This window comes from Staurois parvus, unplaced genomic scaffold (assembly GCF_062004578.1).
Source record: "Staurois parvus isolate SC_StPar_1 unplaced genomic scaffold, SC_StPar_1.0 ptg000390l, whole genome shotgun sequence".
NCBI classification, from domain to species: Eukaryota; Metazoa; Chordata; class Amphibia; order Anura; family Ranidae; genus Staurois; species Staurois parvus.
Genome location: NW_028318186.1, coordinates 9,747,035 through 9,762,777, shown reverse-complemented (window position 1 = coordinate 9,762,777; position 15,743 = coordinate 9,747,035). Strand labels below are relative to the sequence as shown.

At 42.7% G+C, this 15,743-nt stretch overlaps 1 protein-coding gene across 2 annotated transcripts in view; it reads left to right on the top strand.

The window, feature by feature from the left end:
* SCARA3 (scavenger receptor class A member 3) overlaps nt 1-15,743 on the top strand; it is an 83,400-nt gene that overhangs the window by 41,183 nt on the left and 26,474 nt on the right. For both annotated transcript variants that reach the window (XM_089686072.1, XM_089686071.1), the window contains exon 5: nt 5,543-6,586. In XM_089686072.1, the coding sequence (XP_089542198.1) occupies nt 5,543-6,586 (1,044 nt within the window). The remainder of the gene's footprint in view (nt 1-5,542; nt 6,587-15,743) is intronic.

Genomic DNA, 15,743 nt, shown 5'->3' with positions numbered 1-15,743 from the left:
GTTGTTCTGTTAGCGCTGGGCTCTCCGACCAGGAATATCCCACATCCTGTTTGTACATGGCGTCATCTGGGAGATATAAATGGACTCAGACACTGCAAGGCGACCACAAGAGTCCAACTGAGGATAAACAGGGAACATTCAGCTGGAAATAATGATGTTAATTAGCTAATTAAAAGGTCCCGTGTTGTGCTTTGTAACACTATAATGTAGTTAGTTTCAATAAACATCAGTAATTAAAAGTGGACGGTAAAATAAATAGTTTGAGGCTTACTGAGGAGGCCATTTAACCCTAACGTTTAAAAGGAGACTACAGGACTCCTAAAAAGACTAGTTATATTGAAAGGGGTAAGATAACCCCAGTTAAGAAAAACTACATGTTCTTTGGTGGGATCCTGGCTGCCGTCATAAACTTGTACAGGGATTAAAAAAAATCTAAAGTTATGCTTGGTCATGGTGCTTGGCAAAGCAATATCAAAGAAGATACATCCCCTCCCTTTAAGAGGAAAGTATATGATATATGACACCGTTATGCATATTTAATGGCTGGAAAACGGCTCGTGTTAGCATGAGATCAGACAGATGACAAGGCAGGCCTCTGGGGGCCCCTGAGCTATGACTCTCAGCTTCAGGGTCACCTTCTCAGAGAGTAAGTAGAGTTAAATAAGAGGGTATAAACCTTTCATACGTACGCCTGCATAGTTATTGGGGTAGATTTACTAAAACTGGAGCACTCAGAATCTGGTACATTGTAGCCAATCAGCTTCTAACTTCATCTTGTTCGATCAGCTTTGGCAATAAAATCTGGAAACTGATTGGTTTCTATGGATAGCTGCTCCAGATTTTACACTCTCCAGTTTGAGTAAATAGCTCCCATTATAATTTAAAGTGAGCTTCTAAGGAAAGCATCTCAATCTCCATTTATAATAGGGTTTCATGGAACCCTAGGGTTCCTCCAGGTTGCTAGGGGTTCCTTGAGCAATGAGAAATTTCTGACTCTACGATACATTTCTACTGATACCAATGATCTTTTTAGCTATCTGTATTAGGGGGTATTTCTTCCCAATGACACAAGTGTTAGGATCATTCCTCCCACCGACCATCACACTATTGTATCATGAGTTTTAGACATGGTAATTTTTTGCAAGGATCCCTGAGACCAAAAAGTTATTTCAGGGGTTCCTCTGTGTTGGAAAGGTTGAGAAAGGCTGATTTATAAGGTGTTATAATAATTCAGTCTCACTTCTTTGGCTGGTGTTTGTGCTCTCATTTTGTTTTATTCGCTTCCTGTCGGAGTAGAAGTGTTATTTCAGGTTTGTAAGGCAACTTTTGGAGGCTGATCTGTCTCCTACCTGAGCTCAAGGCTGATAAGTGACTATCACATACCTGGTAGGACACTGAATTCATGAGGTTGGCCTTCTCTTGTTTCTCCAGTCCAGGCCCCACTGAAGGTGGAACAGATAGTGCTAGGGTTGCCACCTCATCCCTTTAAAACCTGAACACATAATAATTACACAGGTTATGTGGCTAATTAAGGTGGTATTAAATTCACTTAGTGCCTTACTTGCATTAAATTAGCCTCAGAACCTATGTAATTCATATGTGTTCCATTTTAAAGGGATGAGGTGGCAACCCAGGATGGTGCCAAGGGACAGGAGGAACATGAGTGCGGACAGGTGTTGACAGCTCAACTTGCAGCCAGAGATGTAGGCTCGGAAGGTCAGGAAGGGCATCAAGCCAGGACCAGGGTTGAAGAGAAAACCAGCCGGGGTTAAAGGGGTACTCTGCAGGAATTGCAGATTCTGGATACCTAGCTTGTTGGGGCTCCCAGCAGGCTTGAAGCAGGAACACGCTGTGACAACTGGAGCTGAGATGAGGGACATCCAGGGCAGGCACTCAGGGATAACGTGAAGCCAAACTGAAAACAGAAGCACAGTCAGAGGAGTAGCCAAGGTTGGCAACAAGCAGGCAATGAGGTACTGAATCATCAGGCAGAGGAGTGAGCTAAGGTCAGGAATTGATATGCCGAGGCATAAACAGGATCCAAGGTCAGGTCAATAGCAAGCCGGATCAGCAATGAATATACTGTACAAGTAGGACACAGTAGGAAAAGTTGAAGACCAGGCAGCACTGAAACTGAGTAAGAGCATCACTGAAAAAAGCACCAACAGGAACTATGGACATGCCCCGCGTGTGAGCATAAAATTGCGCACATTCCTGCGTGCATGCATGCACCTATGCTCAATTCTATGAGCAATACTATGCACATGCGCCCGATGTCTCACAGTAGCTTCCTGACCCTGATACTTTGTCTGGGATGCTGGAGGAAGTTAAATCTGGCAGTTAAACCACAACACCAGGCATTGCTTCCCCACCCCACCATTTGCCTCCCCACCCTTTTCTCATATGATCTCTGACCAAAACACTCAGTCACATGATGTACCAGGTCCCCAGTCTTCTACCATTTCACTGCAGAATGTAAGGGCCCTTCTTCAAGGTAACTGGGTGACATGGATACTTCTTACAGGCTATCAGTAATGTTCATTGTCCTCTCTTTTCCTCCTGGGATATGCATGTCACATATTCCTTGAGGCAAAGCCTTTCATTCAGTAAAAGAGGAGAAGGTGGGCCTAGCGAGGAATCATCAGGAGATGTGCAAGCTGAACATGGAACATCCGGCTACCTCTCGATGACATCACAGCAAAACATGGTGGCGCCTGAGAGTTGCCAAAAAAGAGGAGGTTCTCAGCTGGACTGCGCTGGATCCACTTGGTGGGAGTATCTAACTAGTTTTGTCAGCGTGACATCATCAGGAATGGCCTACGTGATGTCACACTGATGAAACTAGTTGGGCGGAGCCTTTTGCGTCACTTACGGTGCCATACCTCTGGTCAATGGAGCTCAAGGGCGTCCTGGAACCACGAGAATAAGCGCTAATGTTTGGTTTTGATACAAGTGTATTTCTGTGTGTATGTGGAGTTTTAATAAATGATATAGCACTGTTTGGAGTTTTGCCTTCTGGTTCCCTTGGTACATATTGGTGGAGTGGCGGAAAAAAGAAGCGGTCTGACATTGGCCAAGTATACATTCAAAAGAGGATACAGTGGATGATGAACAGAGCGCATGTGACCTGCTTGTAGAAAAGGGGTCCTGAAACTCTGGTGAGTGCAGCTCAAGGAGGGGAGCACGGGTGTCACGGCACTTATTCCAATGAGCACTTTATGTGGATTAAGCACTTTGATAATGACTTAAGATTTGCATATTTTTGTATTTTTGCATATATTGAACAGGGGGTGTTATATTTCATAGCATAGGGATTTATGTTCAGGAGAAAGGGGGAGGTGCATTGTAGCACCTTCACTGATTATATATAAGAAGGTGGTTTATACATGGAATATTGTGGGTAACATGTGGATCTATTGATGAAGGGAGGGTGGGGTTATAGTACATATGAAGGTTTTTTTTTTGCGCAATGAGTTTTTTATTGTGAGATTTACACATAAGAGTCATTTTTAGCATTTAGCACTCAGAACTAAAGGAGTTGTTGCACAAAGGGGAAGGTGTTTTGTAGTGCCACTGTTAGGGATCCGGGTATGACCAGAAATGTGTGCACTGACACAGGGAAACACAGGCTCCAGGTATAGTATAAACAATACAATTTATTAAAGACTAAACAATACATAAATGCAGTGCAAGACTAAACATAAACACAGTGCAACCAAACCTCCAACAGATAACAATATGAACAATACTAAACGTAGTCGGGCAGGCCGGGTTGGTAGCAAACGGGCAGGCAAGGTACAAGGAGCAGGCGGAAGCATAGTCAGGAATAGCCGAGGTCAGGACAGGCAGAGTTCATGCAGAGTCAGGATTAAAGCAGAATCAGGATCAGGCAGGAAGCAGACAGGATGCAGGTACAGGGGCTCATGGGAAACATACACCAAGGCCCTGATCACAGGCCTGGCCATTCCTTAAATACACCTGCTGTAATCAGCCTCAGGTGATGGCTCATTGCAGGAGTGAGCCTCTGGTTGCTGAGAGCACCCACTGGCCAGCCCTGGTACTGCAGCCCACAAGGCAGGTGAGTCCCACCACCACTGGCAAGTCCATTCCTGACAGCCACACCAATAATTTTTTGTTTTCACATTTATGTCCATTTAGGATATAAAGGTGGTGTAAGGCACCTGCTTTAATATCTGGGGATTGGTCCATAGTGCGGATATCACATTTTGAAAATTTTAAACAAACATATCCAAGTTTTTTTATTGTTTTTTGTAAAGATAAAGAGCTCAAAATTATTTTTCATGCTCATTAATGTACCCATAACTGTTGTTTACAAAGCCCAGTAGCTTAAGCTCAAGTTTACACAAATAACTGAACAGATTGACTCCTCCCTTCTCAGTTTCAACCAGAGAATGTCAATCTGAAGGACAAGATGTTTTGCTGTTTGTGCTCCTTTTATAGAGATCTCCTTTTTACTTTCTGTGCTGATACGTGCTAATTAAGTTGAAAGTCAGTAGGAATTTCCCAAATGGGGACAGGGAAAGTGACAAAAAATTGCTAACTCTAACTTTCAATCCTATACAAAACTGTAAAAAAAAAAAAAAAAACTAAAAAACATTTGCTGAGATTGTGTATGTCCTGCCAAAAAAAAAATTAAATTTTTGGATGGAGTACAGAAGAAATAGCAGAGAGACTTCTAGGTCTCTCCTTACAGAGATTTCCTATCTCATGACAACAGTTTCATCTGACAGAAATCGAGGGAAAATATGCAACAGGGATACAGACAAGCCTTTTCTTATGCTACTCAGTGAAGCTGCTGCTACCGTGATAGAAAGTGGGGTGAAAATCTGGGACTCTGGATAGCAGTAGAGGTGCTGCATGGGTTAAAATGCTTCCCCACTTTATCCAAAACTGAAAAAAAAAACATTTTAGCTCGAAACACACTTTAAAGTGAAACAAAGCTCTTGTATCCTCTTATCTGCAGAGGAAAGTGCCATCTTAGCTTCTATAGATCTTCAATGACCATGCACAAGTGACCAGCAATGACACCAACCATTTGAGGACTTGAAAGATTGGTTGAGAACTGGCATGAGCACACTGGAAACCGTTCGGCAGAGGCATGATTGAATGTAGTATATACCGCACAAGCACTTATAGGCAGAATGTATATGAAAACATTGCAGAAAATAATATTGGTGTGTTGGATGAAGGTTTTACTAACATTTATTGAACATTTATAACTCAAACTTCATTTTGGTAAACTAGTTAAATCACTGGGATTGGCTCTGCCTTTAAATCAGTTGTCCCTTAGTGCCCTGTCCTAAATGTAACTTGTAATTTCCTACAACAAACTTGCCAATGGCATCAAACATACTTTAGTATTAATCATGTATGTGTTTATGATAAATATCCTCATTCTCAGCCAAATGGAATGTTGAATGTTATCCCTATTTATGCCAATAGAGAGAATTACTGAAATGTTCATTTAATTAACTTTATTTATATCATCCCATTTCAACAACTAATTTTTCTTGGTTATTAGATATGAAATCTGTTGGGAACTGCTCACACTGCCATGACTCCATTTACTTGGTTCAGGAGATCAGGAAGCTTCACGGGGAACTGGAAGAGATCCAGAAGATGCTTTTGGCTCAGGAGGTGCAATTGGTCCAATCATCTGAAAATCATCAGATTCTTCTGTCATCCAGTGACAAACTAGATAACCAAATTGAGAGAAGCAACTTTTCTCTTCGTCAGATCAATCAGACTTTAGGAATTTTCCTGTCCCAGGTTAAAGGGTGGCAGACCACAGCAACGGACTTGGAGACCTCAGTGAAGAACTTGGTTCAGGAGAGGTATGACATTACTGCTGCCATACAACAGATCAATTTTACTTTGGGTCAAACATCAGACTGGATACAAGTCATTCAGAGGAAAACAGATGAGGAGACATTAACGTTGCAAAAAATTGTGTCTGACTGGCAAAACTATAGCAAAGTTTTTGGTGGCTTTAAATCAACGTCGGTCAAAACTATCGACTTGGTGAGGAGCATTCAGAGTAGTATTGCTGCAACCGCACAACGCATCACCCTTAACACAGAGGTCATGCATGATCTGGTCCTACAAGTAATGGGTCTTCAGCTACAGTTGGACAACATCACGGCTTTCATTGATGATCATGAGGAAAACATGGCGGACCTCCAGTACCATTCAAAGTACACTCAAAATCGGACAGTTGAGCGCTTTGAGAGCCTGGAGGGTCGGATGCTGTCTCATGAAACAGAAATTGGCACCATATTCACTAATATTAATGCAACTGATAACCATGTGCACAGTATGTTGAAATATCTTGATGATGTGCGACTTTCCTGTACCCATGGATTCAATTCCCATGCTGAGGAATTATACGTTCTTAATAAGTCAGTCAGTATGGTGCAGGGCACCGCAGATATGCTCAGAGAGAAGTTCAGCTTGATGAATGTTCAACTAGATTTTGATGTACGAAATCTGTCAATGATCATGGAGGAAATGAAATTGGTGGACACCAGACATGGGGAAATTCTCCAGAAAGTCATCACTGTGCAAGGTAAGACTTACAATATATGTCAGGGTGAAAAAAAAATTGGTATGCTATTAAAATCCTGTTTGAGCTGACAATTCAATGCCTGTGCTGGACTGAAATCCAGTGATTTTGTTGTCAGCCATGTCTTGCACTACAGCTAATCTGTCTGCACCCACCCCTCTCAGTACAACTCAGTTCCATGTATTGATCTCTTTTTCAGAAAAAAAAAATGCAGCTGCCTTGACTTCTAATAGCTGGACTCCAAGGAACTGGAATTAATGACATAATATTTTCAGTTTTAAAAGTTCATGTTGCATTTCACGGTACTTTAGCTGAGGGCTTTCCGGTTCTTTTTGGCCCACCTCACCATAACCTAAATGATTATATAGGAGTTGTGTCATTTATATCATGGTTGCATTCCAGGAAATGAGCATTTAATACCAGATTTTGCATAATTTAAAAAGTTGTTTTCCTTGAAAATAATGGTAAATGCAATCCATATGCTTGATTCTAAGGCTCCTTTTACATGGCCGGTTTGTTGCGGCCTTTGGATTCCTGCGGCAAGAATTTGTGAATTAGCATCGTCCACTGACCTAAACGAATGGTGGGCTGACAGCGGCTGCTGATTGAATGTAGCCACACACAGAGAGATTAGCTGTGGTTGTGGAACAGATGACCAAGCCTTGACTGCCTCCCGGCTCGGACATCTGTCCCACAACCGCAGCTAATCGCTCTGTGTGCAGCTACATTTGATCAGCAGTGGCCGCTGTAAGCCCGCTATTATTCTAAATGGGTTGAGTGGCCGATGCTAATCGCATAACCCAGTCATTCCTGCAGCAAGGATCTGCAGATGCTCGCCGCAAGGATCTGGAGGCCGCCACAAACCTGCTACATAAAAGGGGCCTAACCCTGCTTACATCCCATGGGTGGGAACTGCCATACAATAGCTACCTTTAGCATGCTAGGTTTTAAGCAGCAGTACAATTACGGATGCACTGATACCAATACTGGTATCGGTATCATTGCTGATACTGAGTATTTTCATGAGTACTCGTGAAAATGCTCCTGATACTGGAAACTGATACTTTGTGACAATACAAATTGAACCGCAGAGATTAGCTGCAATTTGAACAGGAATTTATTTCAGGTACTTATATAGCGCCGATAATTTTCGCAGTGCTTTACATATATATTGTACATTCACATCAGTCCCTAACCCTCACGGGGTATATAATCTAAGGTCCCTAACTTACATTCATACATACAAGGGGCAATTTAGACAGGAGCCAATTAACCTACCAGCATGTCTTTGGAGTGAGGGAGGAAACCCATGCAGGCACAAGGAGAACATGCAAACTCCAGGCAGGTGGTGTTGTGGCTGGGATTTATTATTACAGCTACTTATATAGCGCCGTCAATTTACGCAGCGCTTTACATATATATTGTACATTCACATCAGTCCCTAACATACCAGCATGTCTTTGGAGTGTTGGAGGAAACCCACGCAGGCACAGAGAGAAAATGCAAACTCCAGGCAGGAGGTGCCGTGGCTGGGAGTCGACTCAACGACCCTAGTACTGCCAGGCAGAAGCGCTAACCATTGAGCCACTGTGGTGCCCAACCAACAACTCTAGTACTGCCAGGTGGAAGTGCTAACCATTTAGCCACTGTGGTGCCCAACCAACAACCCTAGTACTGCCAGGTGGAAGTGCTAACCATTTAGCCACTGTGGTGCCCAACCAACAACCCTAGTACTGCCAGGTGGAAGTGCTAACCATTTAGCCACTGTGGTGCCCAACCAACAACCCTAGTACTGCCAGGTGGAAGTGCTAGCCATTTAGCCACTGTGGTGCCCAACCAACAACTCTAGTACTGCCAGGTGGAAGTGCTAACCATTTAGCCACTGTGGTGCCCAACCAACAACCCTAGTACTGCCAGGTGGAAGTGCTAACCATTTAGCCACTGTGGTGCCCAACCAACAACCCTAGTACTGCCAGGTGGAAGTGCTAACCATTTAGCCACTGTGGTGCCCAACCAACAACCCTAGTACTGCCAGGTGGAAGTGCTAACCATTTAGCCACTGTGGTGCCCAACCAACAACCCTAGTACTGCCAGGTGGAAGTGCTAGCCATTTAGCCACTGTGGTGCCCAACCAACAACTCTAGTACTGCCAGGTGGAAGTGCTAACCATTTAGCCACTGTGGTGCCCAACCAACAACCCTAGTACTGCCAGGTGGAAGTGCTAACCATTTAGCCACTGTGGTGCCCAACCAACAACCCTAGTACTGCCAGGTGGAAGTGCTAACCATTTAGCCACTGTGCTGAATTTGGACAGAATGTACCATTTGGACAGAATGTGATTTCCGTCCAAATGGAATGAAGTTCCCCCACTGCTCCTGTGTGAACCCAGGCTTGTCATAGCCAGAGCGCACACAGGAGCAGTACGGGAAACATCTGTGCAGGCATCCCTGCTGAGCAGAGAGTGTGCGTGTGGGAATGTATACTATGAAAGCAGCTGGTCCATATTCTCAGCAGTAGGAGAGGAGAGAAAGCTGCGGGGATTTCAAATCTCCAGACCTGTGAAGCAGCTTTCTCTCCTCTCCTTGCGGGGATGACAGTATGGGCTAAATGGCATCTGATTGGTCAACACCATCCGTGCCCATGCTGACCAATCAAAAACCCTCCAGCCCGAACTGAAAGGAGAGATTAGAAAGCGGCAGGGATTGCAAATCCCCACTGCTTTCTCTCCTCTCTTACCGCTGAGAATATGGATCATCTGCCTTCATAGTACACATGCCCACTCTCCACTACGGGAAACGTCCCAGCACCGCTCCTGTGTGAACTCAGTCTGGGTTCACGCAGGAGCAGTGGGGAAACCGCATGCAATTTGGACAGGATTCGCATTCCTGTTCAAATTGCATGCTATTTTTGTGGTTCAGTTTGCACTCATACATTTTGTATTGAAGCAAATCTTACCGCAAAGTATCAGTAATTAATATCAGCGAGTACTTGACTAAAAGTATCGGTACTGGTACTCACCGATTTAAAAAAAAAAAAAAGAAAAGGGTATCGGTGCATACCTAATTATAGTGAGAATACAGGAAAACCTGCTGAGATACAGTATAACATACAGGTCAGACAGAAATACTGTGCAGCCCTGTATATTGTATGCTTCCCTGGAGAGAAAAATATGAAGCTATAGAATGCCAAAGAGAAGAACTAATGGATTAAATGATTAGTTTTGTAGATAATGACATACAATTAGTTGGTAGGCTGCTTGAGTCAGAAAGAAATTGGAATTGGAAGTTTACGCATTATGGTTCCAAAAGTCCAATATAAATATTGGTAATTTTTGATGCCTAAACTATTGAAATATTTAAAAAAGTGCAATCCTGCTGCAATACTCACTTCCCCCCTAGAGTTGTGCCACAATGATTTGTTTTTACCCACCAGATGACTTCAGCCGCCTAGGTTGAATAAAAAACCCAACCCAGCATCCTTTCATCTGAAATACTAATGACATACTAAAGTGTAGGGAGTCCTAGACCTGCACCTGGGGGCGCATCAGCACAGCACCCTGTACTCACAGTGTAATGATTCAGAGAGCGGTGCTGACGCCACCACTAGGAGAAGACCCAAAAACGAAGAGGACTCTGTGCGTCATGGGAGCGGCCTGAAGCTACCTGAAAAAAGTTAGTATAAACACAGAAAGCATAAACAGCTGCCGGAGAAGGGGTTTCATGTTTTACGAGGTTGGGAAGTGGGAGGTGATTAGGCAGGTGGGGGTCAGAGCACAGAGCTGGCATTTACAAGTCAAGAAATGTGAGAACGTGGATTTATGAGTAAATATTTAAGGATGCTATGAAAACCTAGATAGTGGGAATTTTTGTGTTTGTTCCAACCACTAGCGCAGGGTTCTCCAAACTTTCTAAACAAAGGGCCAGATTACCATCCTTCAGGCTTTGGGGGACTAGACTGTGGTCAGTGGGAGCAGAAAATGCCCCGTCATCAGTGAGCATAAACTATGTCCCATCATTGGCTTTATTGGGGGACATAGGACCCCACTGTTGGTATCAATGGGAAAAATTGTGACATTGATGGTGTCAGTGGGAGGAAAGATGTACCATCATTGGTGACAGTTGGTTCAATAATGCTCCATTGGCCAGATAAAGGCAAAGGGCCACATTCGGCCCCCGGACCACAGTTTGGTGACAACTGCCCTAGCGTGTTGACAAAATCCTATTTTATCGACACACTAATGGCCATTAGGGAAAAAGTGGGAGGATGAAACGTGGATTGTGGGAGAGGTTAATAATGTCTCAGGATCCGGGACCATTAAGTTGATAAGCATGTAAATGTGTCATACAATGTTTCCACAGATTGACCTTACATACATATAGTTACATAGTTAGTTTGGCTGAATAAAGACAACAGTCCATCCAGTTAAACCATTAAAAAAAAAAAAAATTATAATCCTATACCCACAGTTGATCCAAGGGAAGGCAAAAAAAAACCCAGCAAAGCATGATCCAATTTGCTTCTGCAGGGAAAAAAATTCCTTCCTGATCCCCCGAGAGGCAACCAGATATTCCCTGGATCAACTTTACCTATAAATGTTAGTATCCAACCACAGTCCATGTGTTTGTTTTTTTTAATGTGATTTTGTTTTGCTAAATATCTCTCATTGCAAGTGATCAGCTTCCAATACCCTTTTTGACCTGCCTAGTAGCTTTAAAAATGGCTAGAATATAGATTCAAGATTTCCTCCCCAATAACAAACTGTGTCTACCAAATAGTCTAGAGCCATAGAACATTGACTATTGGAAATATGGTGTAAAGTTAAGTGGCATAGCCCTGGTTCACACCAGTTTGACTTGTTATGCAATTTGACAGTTTCAAATCACATGACAAGTTGCATCCTAATGTCCGCAATGGAACTGATGAAATAAGTACAACTCCGACTTTGCGGTGCCACACCGATTGGAATAAAGGGTCCTGCACTTTTTTTTGTGATTTCAAGTGAGACTTCCATGGACATCTGTGCATGACGTTGCATAGATGTCAGCCAAGTCGCACTGATATGCGGCTTTGAAATCGTGCAACTTCAAGTGAAGTCGCACAATTTCAAAGTCGGATTCTGTGTGACCTGATAGTTAGTGGTCCATACAAAGAGTTTTAAATCTAGGATGCTCCAAGCACAGACCATAGCTGGCAGGATTATGAGCCTGTACAGGGAGACCCCAATGGATTTCAAGTCCATCATTAACCACTTGGCCACAACTACATATCTTTATTGTCCATGCTCCTGAAGAGACTGTCACCTTGCCCAATCTCACCGATGTGCCTGCGTAATCTGTGTTCACTTGATTTTGGCTGTTTAATTTGCACTTTTAGTGGACCACATTTTTTTTTAACATGCATAAAGCAAATATGACAAATGAGACCTCCATATGAATTTGTTGCTCTCAACAGAAGCCACAGTGTCTGTATTTTACATTGAAATAGAACACAGCAGAGAAGCTGACTTCGCTGTAGGGTTTTTTTTTAAATGAGAAATGGATGGAATTAGCGCATAGGCTGCCGCTAGGTAATATGAGAAATGGATGGAATTAGCACATAGGCAATATGAGCCATCTCAGGCAGATTATCTTTCCATCTGCCTTGTCAGTAAATATTTACTGAATGCCCAAGCAGTGATTCCACTGTGTAGTCTACTGGTGACCAAATTGATGGTGGTGAGATTGTCATGCATGCTGTTATCCCTGGAGCACTGCCAGGACAAAGTCCTTTAGCACCCAAAGTACAAGGGTCAGAGTGCCCCCCTAAGCTGTGAACTGCAGACCTGCACCTCTCGCTTTCTGAAGCAACCAAGATGGCACCTTCTTCTGCCAACCCCTTGGGTCACGTGCTGGAGACAGCACTGAACCACTGTTAGTGCTAATAAACACCTGAAAAACAACTTTATCTACTCATGATCCTACTGTTTCTGCTAAGATGATGGTAAGGAAGTAGAGCAGGTATTAAACAGAAAGGGAAATTATTACTCAAGCACTACATTAGAAGGTTGCTTATCTCTAGTGCCCATAGGCATTGTGGCTTAGGTGCCAGGTCAACTTCAGTTGTATGAGACAAATTCTGGAGATTTACTAAAACTGGAGAGTGAAAAATCTGGTGCAGCTCTGCATAGAAACCAATCAGCTTCCAGGTTTTATTGCCAAAGCTTAACTGAACAAGATGAATTTAGAAGCTGATTGGCTACCATGCACAACTGCACCAGATTCTGAGTGCTCCAGTTTCTGTAAATCTACCCCAATAACTATGCAGGCTTACATATGAAAGGTTTATACCCTCTTATTAAACTCTACATACTCTCTGAAAGGGTGACCCTGGAGCTGAGAGTCATAGCTCAGTGCCCCCCAGGGGCCTAATTGAACCAACTAAGGTTAGAAGCTGATTGGCTATCATGCACATCTGCACCGGATTCCGAGTGCACCAGTTTTAGTAAATCCCCCCCCCCCCCCAAAGTATTTCAACCTAAGAGGAGGAATTCCAAAAACCAATGCCATAAAATTAGGAAAAATGTGCTACCCAATTAAAGATTTTTGTTAGAGGTCCAGTTCTCCCATTTACCTTTTTTGGTCCTCTGAGATGTGGATGACCCAGATTTTTCTCCTGTTCCATGACCTGCTTTTGGATGACTAGCCCATGAGCTGGTATGAATCATCTAATGATTTTTATATTATATAATCAAATTGCTGTCAATTGAATTACAATTGTACTGCCAATTTAGCAGTTTGGGCAGCATACCTGGGGCTTAAATTTTATGTAAACCCAACATCTGTTTTTCGGATCACCCATCAGGCTGCCTATCAAGTCTATGAAATAGGCAGCCCAACGGCCAACTGAAAGAGCATGTGCTGACAGGCTGATTGAGAGGCAGTGGCTTAGCATTGTTAACCTAAAGCTGGATATACACTAGTAGAATTGCATTAAAAAGTTTTCTTTTTAAGAACATTCGTTCAATTTTCTAATCGTTAGTGGGGTCAAAATGACCACAGTGATGAGAAAATTGGAATGAGCAGGATGGGATGTTTTCTTGAACAAACCAATTGCTAAAAGTATATGTGGCTTTCGTTTGGGAACATTTTTGTTTAACATTCATCTAGTAACCAAATGTGCAAAGAATTTTCAAATGAATGTACATACAAATGTTTTTGTATGCATGTTCGTTCAAAAATATACTAGTGTATAGCCAGCTCAAGGCTACCGGAGCTGCTGAAAGGCATTCGGGAACTGATATTTTCAAATCACAAGTACCTGTTTGTTTTTTGAAAGCCGGACGGGGTTTTTCAATGGAGTTACCATGGGTATAGGAGCAGGGGTGGACTGACCATTTTGAAACTCGGGCACTGCCCGAGGGCCCGGGGTCAGTAGGGGGCCCCATGAGATGCCCCTGGTACCTTTCATAGGCTTTTATGGGTGTGATTTGAGTGTGGGCGAGGACACAGGGGCCCCATGATCCCCTTTTGCCCGGGGACCCCATGAGTTGTCAGTCCACCCCTGTATAGGAGTACCACTGAATGGTTGCTTTCTGTGACACCACTACTGCCCACAACAGGGGTATCATTTTTGTTGGGCCATGAACCAAAGAATCCCAGCCTTGACATGTGTATAACCACATCAGGCAGCCTTTTGCAGCTTGTGGGGGGGCAGTTGGGGTTATTTTTACTATCTTCCCCCCAACCGCAAGTGTAAGCAAGCCCTAAATCAGGAAGAGCTGTTATTGTCAGAATTTCCAGGTACAAAAACTTTGCATCAAATTTACAAACAAAGATTTGTTTAAGAAAATTGTTAATGGTAAGGCATGATGCCAAGCATAGTGAAAAATAGATTTTGAGTTTACAAGAAGTATTGAGATGTTTTTCTACAAAATTAGGTTTGACAGGACCCACTCCTGTAAAAGAGCCTTGTTAAACTAATTTTACACAGGTTGGAAGATTACATTGTTTTATGTGCGTTTTATAACTTTCAAGGAGACTGTGAAGTTTGTTTTTTAAGTTTAGGAGGAAGATGCTATGTAAACAGCCTGTAGATATAATACAATTCCTAGCTTTTATGGGAACATTCTACTGGACCTATTAAGAGCTGTAAGGTCAGAGGTGAAAATGATCATCTTGAATGTTTTTCTAGAACATAAAGCAGATGTAAATACTGAGTAAACAAGCCAACATCTTCTATGACTTTTGAAACTAAACGCCCCCCCCCTAAAAGCAAACTACAATGGTTTTGGGTTCATTTTATTTTTATCGACCTGGAGAACAAAACATAATTATATTTCTGCTCACCAGTTTTTAAATATGGCTGCAATAGCTTTCTTTTTTTCAGACTAAATACATTTTCTCCAAGTACAGAAAAGCTGTTGATCCTGCCAAAATTCCATTGTTCTTGTAGCTTCTTGTGCACTAAACTGAAATTTCCAATAATGTAATCAGCTTTACCAGTTGTCTTTTGGGTACTACAAACCAACCCCTATGTAATTGAGATGAGTAGAGGAGGAGCTGTCCAAATCAGAAGAGAGGCTCAGGTTAACTAAGTTGCTCCTCCATAGATACAGTATAGTGAATGATTGTTGTCACCCAAGGACAAGAAGTGTGCTACAGGCAGGCTTAATAGCTAAAAAAAAGGAACAAAATGCCTGAAATTAAGAAACCTAATGCAGCTATTACATTCAAGGAGTGGTTACATTGAAATATATTGCATTTTTGTTTTTGGGTTTAAAGCATAAGTTCACCTTCCAGATTTTCCAAAAACCCCCCTATGCAATTCTACATTCAATGAATAGTAGTTACCAGTAAAGAGAGCTCGTCCTGTCTGAAATGCACATTGTACGTAGGACATACCGGAGCCCCTACTGTTGGAAATGGACAAATAGCAGAGCTCCTCTAGATGGAAATGGTTGATGAATGTAGCACATACCAGAGCTCCTCCTGTTGGAAATGGACACCTACTAGAGCTCCTCCTGTTGGAAATGGGTTTTGAACATAGTACGTACCAGAGCTCCTCCTGTAGCAAAATGGACCTTGTCGTTGTATGTAGTACATACCAGAACTCCTCCTGTTGGAAAAGGGTTGTTGAACGTAGTACATTCCAGAGCTCCTGCCATAGGAAATGGATGTTGTAC